General features: G+C 36.0%; 1 protein-coding gene and 2 long non-coding RNA genes across 4 annotated transcripts in view; 1 reads left to right on the top strand and 2 right to left on the bottom strand.

The window, feature by feature from the left end:
- The window catches only part of MYOF (myoferlin), a 72,166-nt gene extending 56,476 nt beyond the window's left edge, over positions 1–15,690 (top strand). The window contains exons 39-54 of one of the 2 annotated variants that reach the window (XM_040606600.1): positions 3,700–3,711; positions 5,019–5,117; positions 5,782–5,907; positions 6,655–6,810; positions 6,925–7,016; positions 8,348–8,518; positions 9,070–9,218; positions 9,436–9,575; positions 10,557–10,645; positions 10,730–10,825; positions 11,432–11,573; positions 11,885–11,984; positions 12,854–13,047; positions 14,001–14,110; positions 14,435–14,582; positions 15,029–15,690. In XM_040606600.1, the coding sequence (XP_040462534.1) occupies positions 3,700–3,711; positions 5,019–5,117; positions 5,782–5,907; positions 6,655–6,810; positions 6,925–7,016; positions 8,348–8,518; positions 9,070–9,218; positions 9,436–9,575; positions 10,557–10,645; positions 10,730–10,825; positions 11,432–11,573; positions 11,885–11,984; positions 12,854–13,047; positions 14,001–14,110; positions 14,435–14,582; positions 15,029–15,064 (1,860 nt within the window). In that variant the 3' untranslated portion in view covers positions 15,065–15,690. Of the gene's footprint in view, positions 1–3,699; positions 3,712–5,018; positions 5,118–5,781; positions 5,908–6,654; positions 6,811–6,924; positions 7,017–8,347; positions 8,519–9,069; positions 9,219–9,435; positions 9,576–10,556; positions 10,646–10,729; positions 10,826–11,431; positions 11,574–11,884; positions 11,985–12,853; positions 13,048–14,000; positions 14,111–14,434; positions 14,583–15,028 lie in introns of those variants that run through there. The other variant, XM_040606601.1, reaches the window with a different exon arrangement.
- LOC121093767 lies at positions 8–10,558 on the bottom strand. The gene is made up of 3 exons (XR_005829648.1): positions 10,296–10,558; positions 7,316–7,403; positions 8–3,328 (listed from the first exon to the last, which is right to left on the bottom strand). It is a non-coding gene; the product is annotated as an uncharacterized LOC121093767 (long non-coding RNA).
- On the bottom strand, positions 10,687–15,081 carry LOC121093766. The gene is made up of 4 exons (XR_005829647.1): positions 14,998–15,081; positions 13,091–13,147; positions 12,361–12,457; positions 10,687–10,772 (listed from the first exon to the last, which is right to left on the bottom strand). It is a non-coding gene; the product is annotated as an uncharacterized LOC121093766 (long non-coding RNA).
- Positions 15,691–16,431: the final 741 nt, after the last annotated feature.

Here is a 16,431-nt window from a genome sequence, read left to right as displayed (position 1 = left end):
CTTGACTTTCTTCTTCAGATCTGTGATTTCTGAGAAACTCTCTAAACAGCAAAACTGTCAGAAACATATGCAACCTGCTGGAAAGCCAGATGGAACAAAGTTAATTTGTGACAGAAAGCAAAGGAAATACATTAATCACTTTAACCTCAATTTTCATATAGGAAACATTAAACTATAGCTCTCTGTGCATGGTAAAGTTCACCCAGCAGCTTAAGAATTAATTCACTTGTTCAACAGCCACTGAAAGCATGTGATAGAACATTACTCCGTTGTCCACTGGTGATGGTTAGAGCAGTCTGATCTTGCACAGATTAAATAAAGGAGTATAGAATCAAAGCCATGATGACACAGGCCTTCAGCCATTCATGTTATCAGTTGTGGCTTTGCCTCTCCTACCATGAAGTCATTCAAAACTGGTACCAGTGAAACAATTTTTTCTGCGCTAACACTTCCTTTCTTTCCTTTTCTGTTGCGCCTTGTGAATTTCTCTACTGCTCTGATTCTTTCAGGACTACCACAATACAATTTTACTTTCCAGGTAAAAAATAATTCTGCTTGCAGGATTTCGCTTTTGACAAATTCCAGACTGTACATTTTTAAGGAAGAATTTTCAATTATTTTAGGAATGTAAAATGTTCCCCTTACTTAGAAGGTGTTCTCATAAATTTCTGATGACCTGTTATTTTAAAGGATGCACAGAAGTTATTCCCTTTAATATAATGATTTTGCAGGCTCTTAATCCACAACTTTGACTTTTAAAAAATGCAAAATTCTTTATTTTGTTACAAAGGTCCCAAAGTAAATACTACTGAATTTAAACTTTTGAACTCTTACTGCTATTTGAGTATGTTATTGATTGCGTTGTTCTCTTCCCTCATTTCTTCTTCTGTATCCTTAATGTCATGATACTCAGACTCACAAATATCTTCTAGACCACGTTCTTGTATTTACTTTTATCATGTAAATTGTCCTTCATACTTAATTTTTAAGTCTCTAACTTTTATCTGAATTAGGCCTTCTATTCTAACATAAATGCTTTATAGCTGGTAGAGAGGATTTTTATTCCCTTGAAAAAAATTAAGAAAGGAGATTAAATAAATAAATAAAACTTAGCACCGTGAACTCAATGGCAAAACTGATGGAATTTGTGTAGTTGATTTCAACTAAAAGGGGAAAAATTTTAAATGCTATATAAGGTGAAACACAATTTCTTTTAGTTAGACATCATCAGAGCCAAATATACTGTGATACTAGATACAGTGATAGCATCCATATAAGAGAGGAAAGAATATTCAAAACAATTCAAATTTAAATAAGTACAACTCTGGAAAGTGTAAGTGATATACAGGTATTACCCTGAGAAAAATGCCAAAATTTCATCAACTATATTCCAATTTCCAGTGTTTAAGCAGTATGTCAACAGCACTCGGCAAAATGGCTTCTCCAACAACAGTGCATGTATGTATGTACCGAGCTAATGCATGGAGATGAGCAGAGCAGGGTCGGATGGGGGAAGAATGCGATGTGGTCATGAGGCTGTTCTTCTCTTGCCAATTATTCCATAGAGAGATTTTGGAGGAGATGATGCTTGTAAATCTAGTATGATTAGTTACATATGTTAAGGTATCCTTCTGAAAGCCTTAATGTGTGTATACAATATGTATGCACTACTAAAAACTTTTTTTGTGCCAACTGTTTTGGAATCTGTGTACCAGAATTAACAGGAATTATTCAGTCACACTATTAATATTTAAACTTTGTTTAAAAGTCTACTTTCTGGAGAATAAAATAAAACTACAGTAAATAACGTTTAGGTGTTTTCAAGTCTAAGTTTTCTAGGGATCCACTGTACCTCTTAATTTTTTTTCCTGTAATTTCAGGATGTTCAAAAAGCTAACAGTTCAGTGTTAGTGTCTTGAAAAATTCGTGTACAAAAATCTCCAGTGAAGTCACTGGGTACATTTAAAAAACAGGAACCATTACGTGATCTTTACCATGTGAATATTTCACTCCAAAATCTCAAATTTATCGTAAGATATTTTATTCTGTCTTCTGGCATTCTGTTAGCATATCCTACTTACCAGTTTTAGTAACAATAATACCCAAATATTGAAGATTTACTATTTGCTTTGGGAATTTTTAAAGGTCTTAAGGTTTTGATTTTTTTTTTCTTAACCTCTTCTTCCCAAAGTTACCAAGTGCATTATTTGAGGAGACATTTGAAGGTATATCAACAGGAAAAAAAAAAAAAGTCCACCCACAAACCCTAATTTAAACTCTTGCAACATTATGCTTTGATGAAAGATTCAGAGTTCTACACAGTGTATTTTGTGAAAAGGCTTTAAATTGGGAGTTTAAATTATTACTGCATAATTATGCAAGCTACCCTTCATGTTGTCAGCATTACAAAGCAGTGTTTAAACAGAGTCAAATTTAAATACGGCAAAGTATTCAAAATTCCCCATGAATTCCACCTGTAAGTTTTGCAAATCACTAATGGTACAGTTTCTAAGAATAAATCACTCCAATTGCCTTTAGAAAAATCTGACAGTACCATGTAGATCTGAAACAATTACGCTGTATCTCTGATTTGAAGTTAGACAAGGCTACTGAAATACAGGAGACCTGAACATCCCAGCAAGATAATTACTTGTGCAATATAAACGGGAGTAAATGAGTATGATATACCAGAGTGATGTCCTGACCTATTGATGCACTGGGCTTATGTTCATAAAATGTTTTGCATATTTCTTCTGCTTTGCACAAAAATGTACGGATTATACCTTTAAATTAAAACACAAGGTATGGTATATAAGCACTAGCACAAATCACACTTGGTAATCATGGCTTCCAAATGGGATGGTTGCTCTTAATGGACTATCAGGTCATAATTATGGTATCTGTGATTTAACAGGTGAAGCATTTTGAATTGTGCGGATTGTTATTACACTTACACAGATAAATCTATAGATGCATATACTGGTTGTTACTGTACTTTATAATTGTTTGCATTTTTTTTCAGACTCCTGAAAATGTACAGCCTGTAAACAATTGAAAAACAATAGTAGAAGGAAAAGGGAAAAGGCTGTTGAGCATTAGCAAATTGTTTTATAAAGAAATAAATATTTACAAAGGGCAAAAAATCACTTGAATTTTATGTATGTGAAACTTGTTTGGAAAAGAATCTCTGTAAGAGCACTTACTAAATGGAATCTGTTCCAAACACTTTTCATCTGAAATGCATCAGATCCAGTGCTCTCTGCAAGCGCAGATGAAAGCAGGGAATGATGTTACTGTGGAAATCAGTAAATTGAATCCAGAGTGTAACCTGCAATGATACAGTAAGAAAACCAAGTTTCTCAGTTCTGTGAACTTCTGTGAAGAACAAAGCAGGGTAATAATGTCTTACAGTCCTGAAAACTTACCTTTTAAAATTGTTATAGGTATGCTCCAGTTTAATATCTAGGACATTTTGACAGCAAGGAAAAAAACCACAACACACAAAAAAACCCACACGTGATGTCTTAATAGTCTTCATAAGTATTTATAAATTATTGATGTTAGTAACTTACTTTACATAGATGCTGTATACAAACCCCTAAAATTTAAAGCCTATTTAACTGTATAAAATTCTACAAACCATACCCTTACCATCATTTTTATTTTGCTCTTTTTTTATGAATTGATCCTCATGAGCAGCTTACGGAAAAGGTAACGTATATTACTTTTACAAATCTACGCATTGCTTTCTTGTAAATGATATCTCCAGTTGAAAATCAGTATATCAATACAGCCTCCTACACGAGCGTTCTAAATGTGTGGATGAGAACAGTAACCTCTAAAAATATTTGACATAAAACCTACAAACAACTTGTAAAATGGTAAATTCAGTAAAAATATGCAAGACTGAAATAATAAGCCCTAGCTATTAAAAAAAATACAGAACAAATGGGCATTGAATGATCTGTATAACACTTAAGATTCTCTTTAAGTACAAAAAATCTCAAAAACTTTTTTAAATTTAAAAAGTGGATACTATTCATTCCATTCATTCACAGGGAATGAATACTCTTCATTACCAATTGAAGTATGTTTTCAGGGGCAATTATATTACTCAATCCCTATAGATAAATACAGAAAATAATAATTTTGTTGAACAAAGTGATTATCAGACTTGCATAAATCAAAATACAGAAAGACCCTACAGAAGTACTGTCTTGGTGGAATGTATAGATTGCTAGCGTCTAGGGTTTCATGAGGCTCACGGAAGTATTATTTTTAAGAGGGCAAGACTCACTGCTTCTTTTCAACTGCACGTGGTAAACGTGAAGGTAGATCGCCAACTGCAAGATTCTGTCATGACACAGACAATCTCCACTGGTTTTAATGGAATGATGTATGGTTAAAGCAGTTACAGGTCTGTCCCTGTGCTACTGTATAGCAACAGTTTTGAAATAAATGGGAAAGCTGAAAGCAAGCTAGCACATTTATCTCTCAGGAAAAAGTTTTCAACACGTTCAGTGTAGTTTTTACCATCATGCAGTTCCTGTAGTGAATACCAGGTATGATGGTGGTTTTTCTTAACAGCTGACACAATGGTGGCACCAGCTCAGTGCACATTCCCTTCCTCTGACTTAAATAATCTAGAACTTAGGGGGCCAGCTGTGCTGCACCGCCAGGAGATGGAGGAGAGAAATACATGCACCTCGGACATCAGTCCTTTGGGATAGGTAGCTGGATACCAGTAATTAATTGCTTCCTTGGAGACGGCTGTTGTTGACTATCGACACAGCTGGATTATAGACTAGCTACCTAAACCTGGGTAAGAGAAATGCCATCTTTTTAACCCTAACATTTACCTTCTAATTATCCTTCAGATGAACCTTTAACATTACTTAACTGATAATAAGAGTATACTGTCTTGTAGTATTCTTAATAGTTAATTTTTCTGCTCTACAGCATGATACAAAAGAGGCTTCATCTCCTAATAAAGACTTTTTTATTTGCTTTCCTTTAAGGAGGAAGAAATTGTTGATTGGTGGAGCAAATTTTATGCTTCAGTAGGAGAACATGAAAAATGCGGACTGTATATTAAAAAAGGATATGACACTTTAAAGGTATTGCTCTGGATAAATTAACGTATCTCAATGTTTACAGGCCCAAAACCGGGTCAGAGATGTGCCCTTTGTTTTTTTAAATGCTCTTCAAAATTTAACTGTACACAATTTCCTGTAAAGGTCCATTATTAATTCATGTGGTGAAATGAAGGTTTCAAGAAGATATCTTTGCTTCTTTTCTACTTAACTAGGCTTACTAAGATGTATTAAGATTAACATTAGATGTATTAAGAGTTTAATCTAACCTTCAGTCAAATGGACTTTTACTCCACTAATTTGGCAGGCAGATCCTAAAAACATACACGTTGAGAAAGTATGAACACAGAGGATCAGTACTTTTCCTGTCTGTTGGTTAAAAATTTGAAGCCAGACCACTTCAATTTCTCATCTAATACACCTAACAAAGAAGCTAAAAATAAGCTTGTGCAATGCTATTTGCCCTGTTTTTAACAAGGCCTAAGTGAAGCTTGATAGCATGTTCTCCAAACATTGCATTTTCTTTCACTTCAATGTAAAAATAAAAATAGTTCCAAATGCTTTGGTTCCTTAAGATATTTTATCAAACATACAATACGCTTTGCAATGCCACAGTGGTGGGGCTGATATATATGATCATTTCTGAACTGCACTTTTTTCATTTTCCTTTTTCTTTTCTTCTTAAAAGGTATACGACTGTGAATTGGAAAAAGTACCTGAATTTAATAGCTTAACCGATTTCTGTGACACATTTAAACTATACAGAGGCAAATCTGAGGACAGTGATGATCCATCAGTGGTCGGTGAATTCAAGGTAAATTTCAAATAATGTGCAATTACCAAATGCTAGATGCAGTCTTTTGTGTGTAAGTGGTTATCATTTAAGTAAGTCTGCGTGCAAGTGTTTCAGTGCATTAATAGGACCACAGATGCTTGTAACTACGGAGGTACAGGCCCTCCTTTTTCAAGGAGGGTACAGCTACACATTGCTTACACTAAATGTGATATGTGTTAATTTAATTTAAAAGAAATACTGTTCCTGCTAATGTGATCTTCCCTGGTACCTGTGGGAAAGAACCTTCCCAGATAACCTCCTGAACAGGCCTAAAGTTTCATTTGCAGGTGTTTTGAGGAAGTACATTTTTAGAATTAATTTGGAAAAGGTATTTTGTACTATTTCTGTGAATCTGCCTATGACTTCTAAAGATTAAAGTGATGTTAACATTGTACGTAAACCAAACCAAACCAAGAAAACAAAAAAGAAACCCCCACACCCAAACTTTATAAAATATGCTTTTGGAGAGGGATGTATTGTAACATATTCTCAACTGGAGCAAACCATGTAACTATGTTGAAAGCAGAAGAGCTGTATTGATTTAAATCAGCTAAGGATACAACCTCGCCTTTGTAGGAAGCCTTATCCAAAACCCGCTAAAGACTTCTAAGTAACTGTCAATCAGGCTATAATTTTGCTACGTGCATTTGTTGGATAAATAGAGAAGAAACCTACAAGAGTGACTTTTCTACATTTATCTTGACTGTCTTTGTATTATTTTTTTAGGGATCCTTTAAAATCTATGCACTACCTGATGATCCCACTATTCCGGCTCCTCCTCGCCAGTTCCGTGAGCTACCAGACAGTGGGCCTCAGGAGTGTATTGTGCGAATTTATATTGTTCGAGCTCTGCAGCTTCAACCCCAGGATAATAATGGGCTGGTGAGATTTTTTGGGTTTGGAATGTCTGTGAGCAAACTCTGCTCTAATGTGTTTTAAATAAAGTTAATCTTGATAACTGTAACTTAACAATATTTTTTTCCTCATTTTAAATAGTGTGATCCGTATATAAAAATATCCCTAAGTAAAAAAGTAATTGAAGACAGAGATAATTATGTGCCTAATACTCTCAACCCAATTTTTGGCAGGTAACAAACTTTTCAATTGTTTGTATTTTATTATGTTTACCTATTGTTTTTAAAGATGAGCCAGTATTTGCAATATCCAATACTCTAATCATAGTTATATACTGACAGCTAATTGTGAGTAAAGTTGCATAAGGCATTTCTCTTTGAAATCATTGGACAGCACAGGTTTGACTAGTTTAATTTTCTGTATTGCATGGGTAAACTGCACAAAGTCAAACAATGTATGTATCTTAAAACTGCCCTGTTTTATGCATACAAGAATAACAACATATATTTATAGAGTATGGAAAAAGTTTTACCTCTGAAAAGTACTTAGATGTCACGATGAGTAATCAGTTTAACGTGTATTCCCAGTACACTGGTCTTTCCTTCAAAGGCTAATGATATCTTTGAAAGATATGAAGAGAAGTTAGGAATGAAGAGGTTACATTATAACTACTAATGAAATTCTGGGTCTGCTTTAGTGTCTAGAGTTAGAGGAGGATTTTGATAAATTAGGAAATTAGGAAAGGAGGACTAGAAAGATTACAAAAAATTGGGAAAGCATACTTTGCAATGATGTAATACAGGATTTCAACTGTTCAGATTACACAAAGGAACAGCAAAGAAAGAGACTTGATTATAGGTACAAAGTACCTTAAAAATTTGAAGGTTTTCCAGAATAATTCTGGAACTTTAAAAGTTATGATTAGAAGTAAACCAAACCAAAATAAAAAGAAAAATGCAAAGAAAAATTAACCATGGAATAGTTTGCCTTAAGGGTAATGCGTTCAGCAGCAGTAGAAACTATGAGGCTGCATATCTTGAAAGTAAATTCAGAGAATTAATTGGAGAAAACTCTGCAGTCTGTTTTGTATAGGACAGCTAGACAACAAAATAATCGCATCTAGTCACAGAAGCTAAACATTTGAACCATATTTTTTAAGGCTCCAGCTATGTATTGCAGTAAAAAAAAAAATCTAATCATATAGAAAGTATGGATTGAACAGCAATCCTTTTTACAGAGTGGCTGACAGAGCCACACTACTTTCTTTCTCAGTCCCAATTCAAGCTGCTGCACAGAAAACGTCTCGGTAACATACTGTGCAGAAAGAAAGGATGCAGTATCCATAGGAGTACAAACAATTCTGAAGTGCAAATAGAAATTGCAGCATGAGTGGTAACTGCTTCTACATCTGTCAGCATTGGAAGCATCCCTTTATATGTAACGGCTATTGCTCAAAAATAAAGCTAAAAAGTTGAATTTTTAAGGTTGAGGGGTTTTTTAAGTTTAAAAATAAGAAGTATTGCTTGAAAAAGCAATAGCGTTAACTGGACATTTTTATGTTTAGAATGTATGAACTCAGCTGCTTCTTGCCTCAAGAAAAGGATCTGAAAATTTCAGTCTATGACTATGATGTATTGACTCGTGATGAAAAAGTGGGTGAAACCATAATTGATCTTGAGAACAGATTCCTTTCTCGTTATGGATCTCACTGTGGCATCCCACAACAGTATTGGATGTAAGTCATTTCAGTCTATTGATTTTTTTTTTTGTGTGTAAGATCTAGTACCTGGTCTTTGCAAAAAAACTGGGCTTCCTTCATCTTAAAGATACAGTTAAAAAACAGTGCTGTGGCTTCTCATGGGTGTTTGTTGTGCTCGCTCTATCATCTGAATTCCAAGTTAAGCTGCAAAGTCTTCAGAAGAGCCTTAACTGGAAACCATGATGTCAGACATTCTAATAGTCTCTCTGTACGGTAATGTGTGTTGTTTCTGTCCAGAGAACACACACTTCAACAGAATTTTCTGACTTATTCATGGAAATATGAAAGCATCTGTTAGCATACATTATTCTGGTGTGTAAAGAAAAAAGCACTCTGTCTTGGAAGGTAATTGAGCTGGTACAAAATTGTGTCACTGTATCAAATTCTAGTGGCCTCAATCTAGGCAGTTAGAGTGCTGCTCTTTCTGAAGGAGTTTAATATTTACATGACAAATAAAATTTACATGACATGTAAATGCCCTGAGTAATGAATAACTGTAGGATGTGTTTCTGTTGGTTTCTTAAAAGATCAGGTGTGAATACCTGGCGTGATCAACAAAAACCAACCCAGTTATTGAAAAACGTAGCCAAGTTTAAAGGCTATGCTCCTCCTGTCCTCTCTGAGAATGGCAGAAAGATTAACTACGGGGGACAAGACTATACTTTGGAGGAAGCGGGTGAGCTTGTTCAGTTATTTTATATTTGTCTTCAATTCATATTGATACAAACATAAAACTGTTCAGTTATTTATGGAAAATTAGAAAAAAATCTGATTTTTTTTTATTTTGAGCACAGTTTTCTGCTCAATTTTAAGTATCTGTTTTGTTTTTTTAAAGTTCAAATGCAAATTCTGGTTCATAAGCCCCTGTTCTTTTTCCATTTATTTTATTTCAGAAGCCAACAAAATTTTGCATCAGCATCTTGGCCCAGGTGAAGAGCGGCTAGCCCTTCATATCCTCAGAACCCAGGGTTTGGTACCTGAACATGTAGAGACCAGGACCTTATATAGCACCTTCCAGCCCAACATCTCCCAGGTACTATGAACTCTTTTACTTCTGGTTTCTTGAACGCAGAAACAAGCATTCCTGCATTTATATCATGTCGTCAATAGAGCGGTATCACTCAGGGGGAGGAGGGCTGCAGATGAATATTCCTTGGCTGAGAAACTAAAGCAGGTTAGTCTAAAAACATGACAAACTGCAGTTACGTTTTACCATTAAGACCTTCAAATGACACCTTGAACATTGACAGAGTGGAAACTGGGGAAAATTTACTTATTACTTTGTTACTGAAATAAACTGGAATGTCTGTTTAATACCTCAACAACAACAAAGGAGACCACCTGGCTCAAGAGCTTCCTCACTACATTTAACAAGTGAGACCAAACTTGTCGTTTCTGTGCAAGGCCCAGAGGTGCTAGTTTAAATACAAAGTCTTATACTGGACCTCTCTGTTAGAGAGGAACAAAGGCTAACATATGTTTGTTTTCTAGCATTTCCTAACTCACCAGTGGCTGGTTTTTTTAGGAAAGTTTCTGCAGCAAACAGAAAACTTACCTGCAAAAATAAAGGGGCTTGCATTTGAAATAAAGTATAAAATCTGCAGTGGTTGCCTTACTTCAGAGCCTAGACTGACCATCTACACGGTGTAGGCCACCTGCGAACTGTCAGCCACATGGATGACACTGTACTTGATACCACCTCTGAGAGAACAGAAACTTGGGCCTACAGAATGAGAATTATTTAGGCACCTACCTTGCGCTGAACTCAGTAGGAATTAACATCCCTACCATCTTCTGAACTCTTGACATTATTCATTTGAAGCAGCTTGTGTAACACGAGGGGTTAGGCTTGCTGCTGTCTGAATTCTGTAGAAGTTCTGACATCGGTAACATGATTGAGCTCTGCTCTGTGCCTAAAATATTACTAAGCATGTCAATAAGCAGTTCCATGGAATTAACATGACAAACTTGTATGCAAAAAACAATCCCTCGTCCATCTTCTCCACTGCTACAGGGAAAGCTCCAGATGTGGGTCGATGTTTTCCCCAAAAGCTTAGGACCACCAGGCCCTCCCTTCAACATCACTCCCCGAAAAGCCAAGAAGTGAGTATCTGTATGTACTACACAGCATCTGGCAGCCCTGACAAAGGCAATGAATTCTCTTTCCCCAAACATCTTCTCTCATAGGTATATCTTGCGGGTGATTGTCTGGAACACCAAAGATGTTCTTCTGGATGAAAAGAGCATCACAGGGGAAGAAATGAGTGACATTTACGTGAAGGGGTAAGAGCTGTCATGTAACACTTACAACTGAACGGCTTTCAGAATGTCCTGGGAATGCCTAGACCATGGGTTCCAAAGATGATTTGGTTCAGCCAAGTCAGTGCACACTACAGCCTCTGAAATAGCGCTAATGTCAGAGAAGTACACAAGTATTATGAGATAAAGCATGACCAGTTAATGTGCAGCAAAAGATCCCAGAAGTTCACCTCTTGAGATAAGAAGCAACTGAAAAGATAGCTTTAGTGCTGCATAACCTGGATTCGTACTTGTTATGTTTCCTGGTCTTACTATGTCAAAATAATCAATAAAAAACAGAGAAATATACTACCAGGCTATTGATCTAATTTCTCCTAAAAAAGAAATTAAAAAACCCCACCAACAACTCACCACTGATATAATAATACACTTAGCAGATTAAATTCAGTTCAGATGTTCTTAGTTGCAGTTCCAAATTGGAACCAAACTGAGAAAGGATGTGGAAGTTTCCAGCCCTCTGTGAGTGACACTTACAGCTTGCTTGCAACCACTTGATGACGTGGTTGTAGTACAAACAAGCACCAGTGTCGTCCTACTGCAAACACCAGACACTTCTCTCTGTATTTCCAGATGGATGCCTGGTAATGAAGAAAATAAGCAGAAAACCGATGTTCACTACCGATCGTTGGATGGTGAAGGGAACTTCAACTGGAGATTTGTGTTCCCTTTTGACTATCTCCCAGCAGAGCAACTCTGTGTCGTTTCCAAAAAGGTAAGTATTTCTAAAGATTTCAATACTTGGAACCAATTGTAATTAGTCTGATAATTTTGTACCTACGTATTAAAAGGGACAGTTTGGCTCAGTTCTGTGTACTTCTCTCACGCTGCTATTGTAAACAGATTCAGTTTTTCCTTTGCACTGGGAATAAAACACTGGCAACAGTGGTCTCCTCTTAGCAGGGACAAGATTAGATCCTTAATACTTCCACCAACCCCAGAATTCACAAGTACTAACAGACCACAGCATTGAATTTTCATAAGTAACTTTAAAAGCTGCTTGGGTTTTGTTTTTTAAAATTTTAGGAACATTTTTGGAGTCTTGACAAGACAGAATTCAGAATCCCACCCAAACTGATCATTCAAATATGGGATAATGACAAGTTCTCCTTGGATGACTACCTGGGTAAGACTTCTCAGAAACAAATTATTGTTGTCTCAAAGTAAGAGATAACACTGAACAATTTTAAATTATTGGCTAAGGATTGTTTTCACAAAATGAGGCACTGAGCATGCAAATACACTCCTGCTTTCCCACACAGTACAGGGTCACTCGTGCTCATGTTCACTCAGTAAAGGCCTACTTGCAGGTAGAACAAGATACTTTTCACTCAGCGTAAGCCCTATCACAAAGTGCATGAAACGATAACGTGCATGAAACTTAGTTTGCTTCTTTCTTTAAGCAAAATTACTTAAAAAACAAGAGTACTTCAAATCCAAGTATTTACATAAGACTATAATTTAGGCTAAGCAATCTACTTCACACCATTAATGATCCTTACCTTTTGTAGAGATGCTGCTCTACAGAAGACTCTCTGCCCTGTATTGAGACAGCTCCCAAATCTTCAGCTCAAATGCAAACCTTATAGGCCTCAAAATCTGAAAGCAAAGAATTGATTTATAACTGTCATTAAAGTTAGCTAAATCATGCATTTAACTATGTCAAATTACATTATTATTCCATTGTTCTATTTGGTTATCTTCTGTTTAGGGGTGTGGGGAAAAAATTGTCTATTAAAAACTAGGTGATCTTGCATTAAAAAAGGGGGGACGAGAGCTTGCCAAGTCCCACTGATAAACACCAGTGCTTTCGACACCAGCAAGGTAAGCTTAAACACAGCCTGTCCCACAACATCCTTAGACAAACAAGAATGTAGTGTATGTTGGTTGTTTTTCGTGTATAACATGTTTAGAGATAGGAAAGGTTGATGTTGAACCACTGTGCTCTATGGTTGGTTCTGTAACACAGTGTTTATTTTCTTATCCATCTCCTAGGCTTTGTGGAACTCGATTTACATAAAACAATCATTCCAGCAAAAGTTCCAGAGAAGTGCAATATAGACATGATTCCAGAATACAAGGCAGACAGTCCTCAGAAGGCTCCCAGGACTGCCTCTCTCTTTGAACAGAAATCCATGAAAGGATGGTGGCCATGTTATGTTGAAAAGGATGGCGCCCGTATTTTAGCGGTACGATTATTAGTTCTTTTAAAAGTACTTAAAACGTGCTTACCTTACTTTTCAAATTCTAAACATTGATTGTAAAGGGTCCCCCCCACTCAGCTGTCAGCTTCCAGTGAACAGACAGGGGAGAAATGAATAGAATATTTCATGCATAAGTTCAGGCATTTTGCTCCATAAACTCATACTTTAAAACCAAAAATGGTTTATAAACAAAATTAATCTAAATATTAACTTTGTTTAACTTGAAGGACTCTGGCACCAGTTAGAGTCATGTTGTCTCACTAAAGCAGCCACAGAGTTATTGTGTGGCTTACCATATTATTGCTTAGGAGAAACACAAAGCGTCCTAAATGCATTAGAGACTAAAGTTTGAATGTACAAAGCATTTTTGTACACAGCAAATATAACTTATATACTGGAAAACCCTGACTACCTTCATGATTATGAGGGCAATCATATGACCCAATGCATTTTAACGTGTTCTATGAAGAATATAAATGGACACGTGTCGCTTCCTAGAATATTAAGCCTTTCAACTGTGTCGAGTTCTTCTTATGTTTTTGCCTTTAAATTTTAATAAATGAGGAATAATATTCAGAAACATATATCAACCTCAGAAATAAAAAAAATGAGATGCTTAGTCATTTGGAAAAAACGCAGTCCTTTGGCTTTTTCCAATTTTGCAAAACAAAAACAACTCTCTTCTTTCAAGAATAACCCATGTATAGCTTAAAACAGAACTACAAATGAATTAGCACAACAATTTTATGCACTCAGTCATTCTCTGATACTCTGTTGTGACGCTGTCATCGTGCAGAAATAAATATATTTTGAGAAGGAAGTGGAAAACACACAGATGCACACAGTGAGCCGACTCCAAACTGCTGTATAAGTACCGAACAGGCAGCATTAGTACTGTTGCAATAAGGTGCTTGTCTCATGCCACTTGTTTCCTAAAGGGTAAAGTTGAAATGACATTGGAAGTTGTCAATGAAAAAGAAGCTGAGGAAAGGCCAGCCGGTAAAGGAAGAGATGAACCCAACATGAACCCCAAACTAGATCTACCAAAGTAAGATATTTTTCTTTCGCTAGTTGGAGAAATAATAAATATCTAGCCAGTATGATGTTCTTGACAAAATCTGCATGCAGTAAAGGATCCATCCTTTGCAAAACTTAACTTATAAAAGCCAGTCTTGCTTCTTTCTGCAAGCGTTGGGATAAAATGCAAGGTGGTTTGAGTATTAATGGCACACATTTACTGAAACTGCCATCTTACATTACAAAACTGTTTCCTTCAACCTCCAAACCGGCATGTTTTAACGTGTTATGTTCTCAGGCTTAAGTATTCCCTGTCTCTATAGTATGAGTAATACTTGTTTCTTTCAAAATGCAGCCGACCAGATACTTCCTTCCTTTGGTTTACAAATCCCTGCAAGACAATGAAATTTATTGTGTGGCGCAGGTTTAAATGGCTCTTTATAGGGCTTATCATCTTGCTGATTTTACTCCTGTTTGTAGCAGTACTCCTCTATTCGTTGCCGGTAAGAATTTTTACATGTTACTGTTCTTCAGCTTATATATGAGTCATCAACAGGGTGACTTCCTTAATTCAGACAAAAGATTCTATCAACTCAATTTTAGCAGGGAGATAGGGATTATATCCTTAGAGCTATAAACAATTTCAACTGATTAAGAAACAATTAAAATTTATGTTAGAACTAACCTATTAACTACAGAGGGACCAAGTGAGTGCTTTAGAAGTGTTAACATACAATTAAAAACAGTTAATAGATTGTCTAGAGGCTGGATTTCAGTCTACTTTAGTCTGAAATATCGTGCTCATTTTTACTGTATTTTAACTGAAATTACCATACCCTGAATATATTCTGATCCATTTTAGTATCTTAAATGTCTTTTACAAAACTACACCGAAGTATTTTGTGTACAACTTTTTACCTCTATTGCTTCTTCCCTCCTTCCCCAACAGAACTATTTGTCAATGAAGATCGTGAAACCAATTTAAAGAAGACTTTCTTTTTTTACGTCATCTTCTTAAGCAGTAATAAGGTTTTGCCTCAGTCTGCGGACCCAACTGGGCAAGGCTCTCCTTCCTTTGGAACTGTAAAATAGAGAAGTAAGAATTTAACCAAGGATAGCCAAGGTTCAAGAGGTCACGGCAGGTGTTTTGAAAAAACAAAGGATAAACCCCCTCATGCTTCATGTACATTTTTTTACTTCAGTAGTATTAAACATCATAGCAAAGTTCTGACTTCCTTGCTTTCAAACTCGATTTTTCATCAAAATCACTCAAGAGGCTGCCTACTATCGCTCTCTCCCTTTTTTAATGGATACTTCCTTTTCAGAATACCTCTCTATTGGACACACTTTGAAACTTTGCATTTTAATTTAATCAAAAACAAGCACTACTTATGTATACCAAAGAAACCTCACAGTGCAATCAAAGAACGGTCAGACATTGTTTCTAGAAAAGTTTTCAGCACCATGACGCTTAAAATGCTTTGTTACTGCACTGCAGACTTGACAATGCTATGTATGTATCTTGACAACTGCATGCACAGAGAAATAAATACTACACTGTTTATTTGGTATAATTTACACATGTTTAAATAAACTCATCCACAAGTAAAATGCGAGTTTCCAGTTTTATCAGTTGCAAAACTACAATGAATTAAGTATGATATAGTGTCTATCACAGGATGTAATGCCAGAACTACAGAGTTTAAGCTGTTTTACTGCTATTTTTACAGTGAAGAATAAGGAAATATTTCTGCGCAAAGTTCTAATGAATTTCATTAAAGTTGTGGAATAGTTTCACTATATTCCTCATAGTTAGAGTACAGTAAGAGGATACACAACTCAGATACAACCCCTGTTTGAAATCGGGTATGTGTGGGGGAAGTATGCCATTCAGCCTCTGTCTCTTCTCTCTAGGCACAGTAAAATATAATCTGCACTAAAAATCAGCTTATAGTCTGGGATTCTACCTCACTTTTGGAGAGCCAAAGCAGAAGCATCTCTCTGAACATTCTCTGGTGCTTGAAATGTAGGAAATCTGCAGCAAATCCAAAATCAGCATTTTGTATGATTGTCATGCTCTTGACTGGATAAAGACTTCAGCTGTCTTTAAGAAGATGACAAAAATAACTGCAGGAACGAATTAGTCTTGAAAAATCTCTGTAATTGTATTTCGTGGCACATTTAACGCTTTCTTATAACACAGCACTGTAAAACAGGCACGCACGTGTCAGGTGAAATAAGTAAATTATACTGACTTAACTCTGTTGAACATGCTAGTGTAAAGGTATTACAGGAAATAAATCCCAGGTTGTGAAGTCCCAGTGGTTAGAGTGGAACAAGCAACAGTCATCC

This window comes from Falco naumanni, chromosome 9 (assembly GCF_017639655.2).
Source record: "Falco naumanni isolate bFalNau1 chromosome 9, bFalNau1.pat, whole genome shotgun sequence".
Taxonomy (NCBI): Eukaryota; Metazoa; Chordata; class Aves; order Falconiformes; family Falconidae; genus Falco; species Falco naumanni.
Note: the sequence above shows the minus strand (reverse complement) of the source record. Positions and strands in the feature narration are given on the sequence as shown.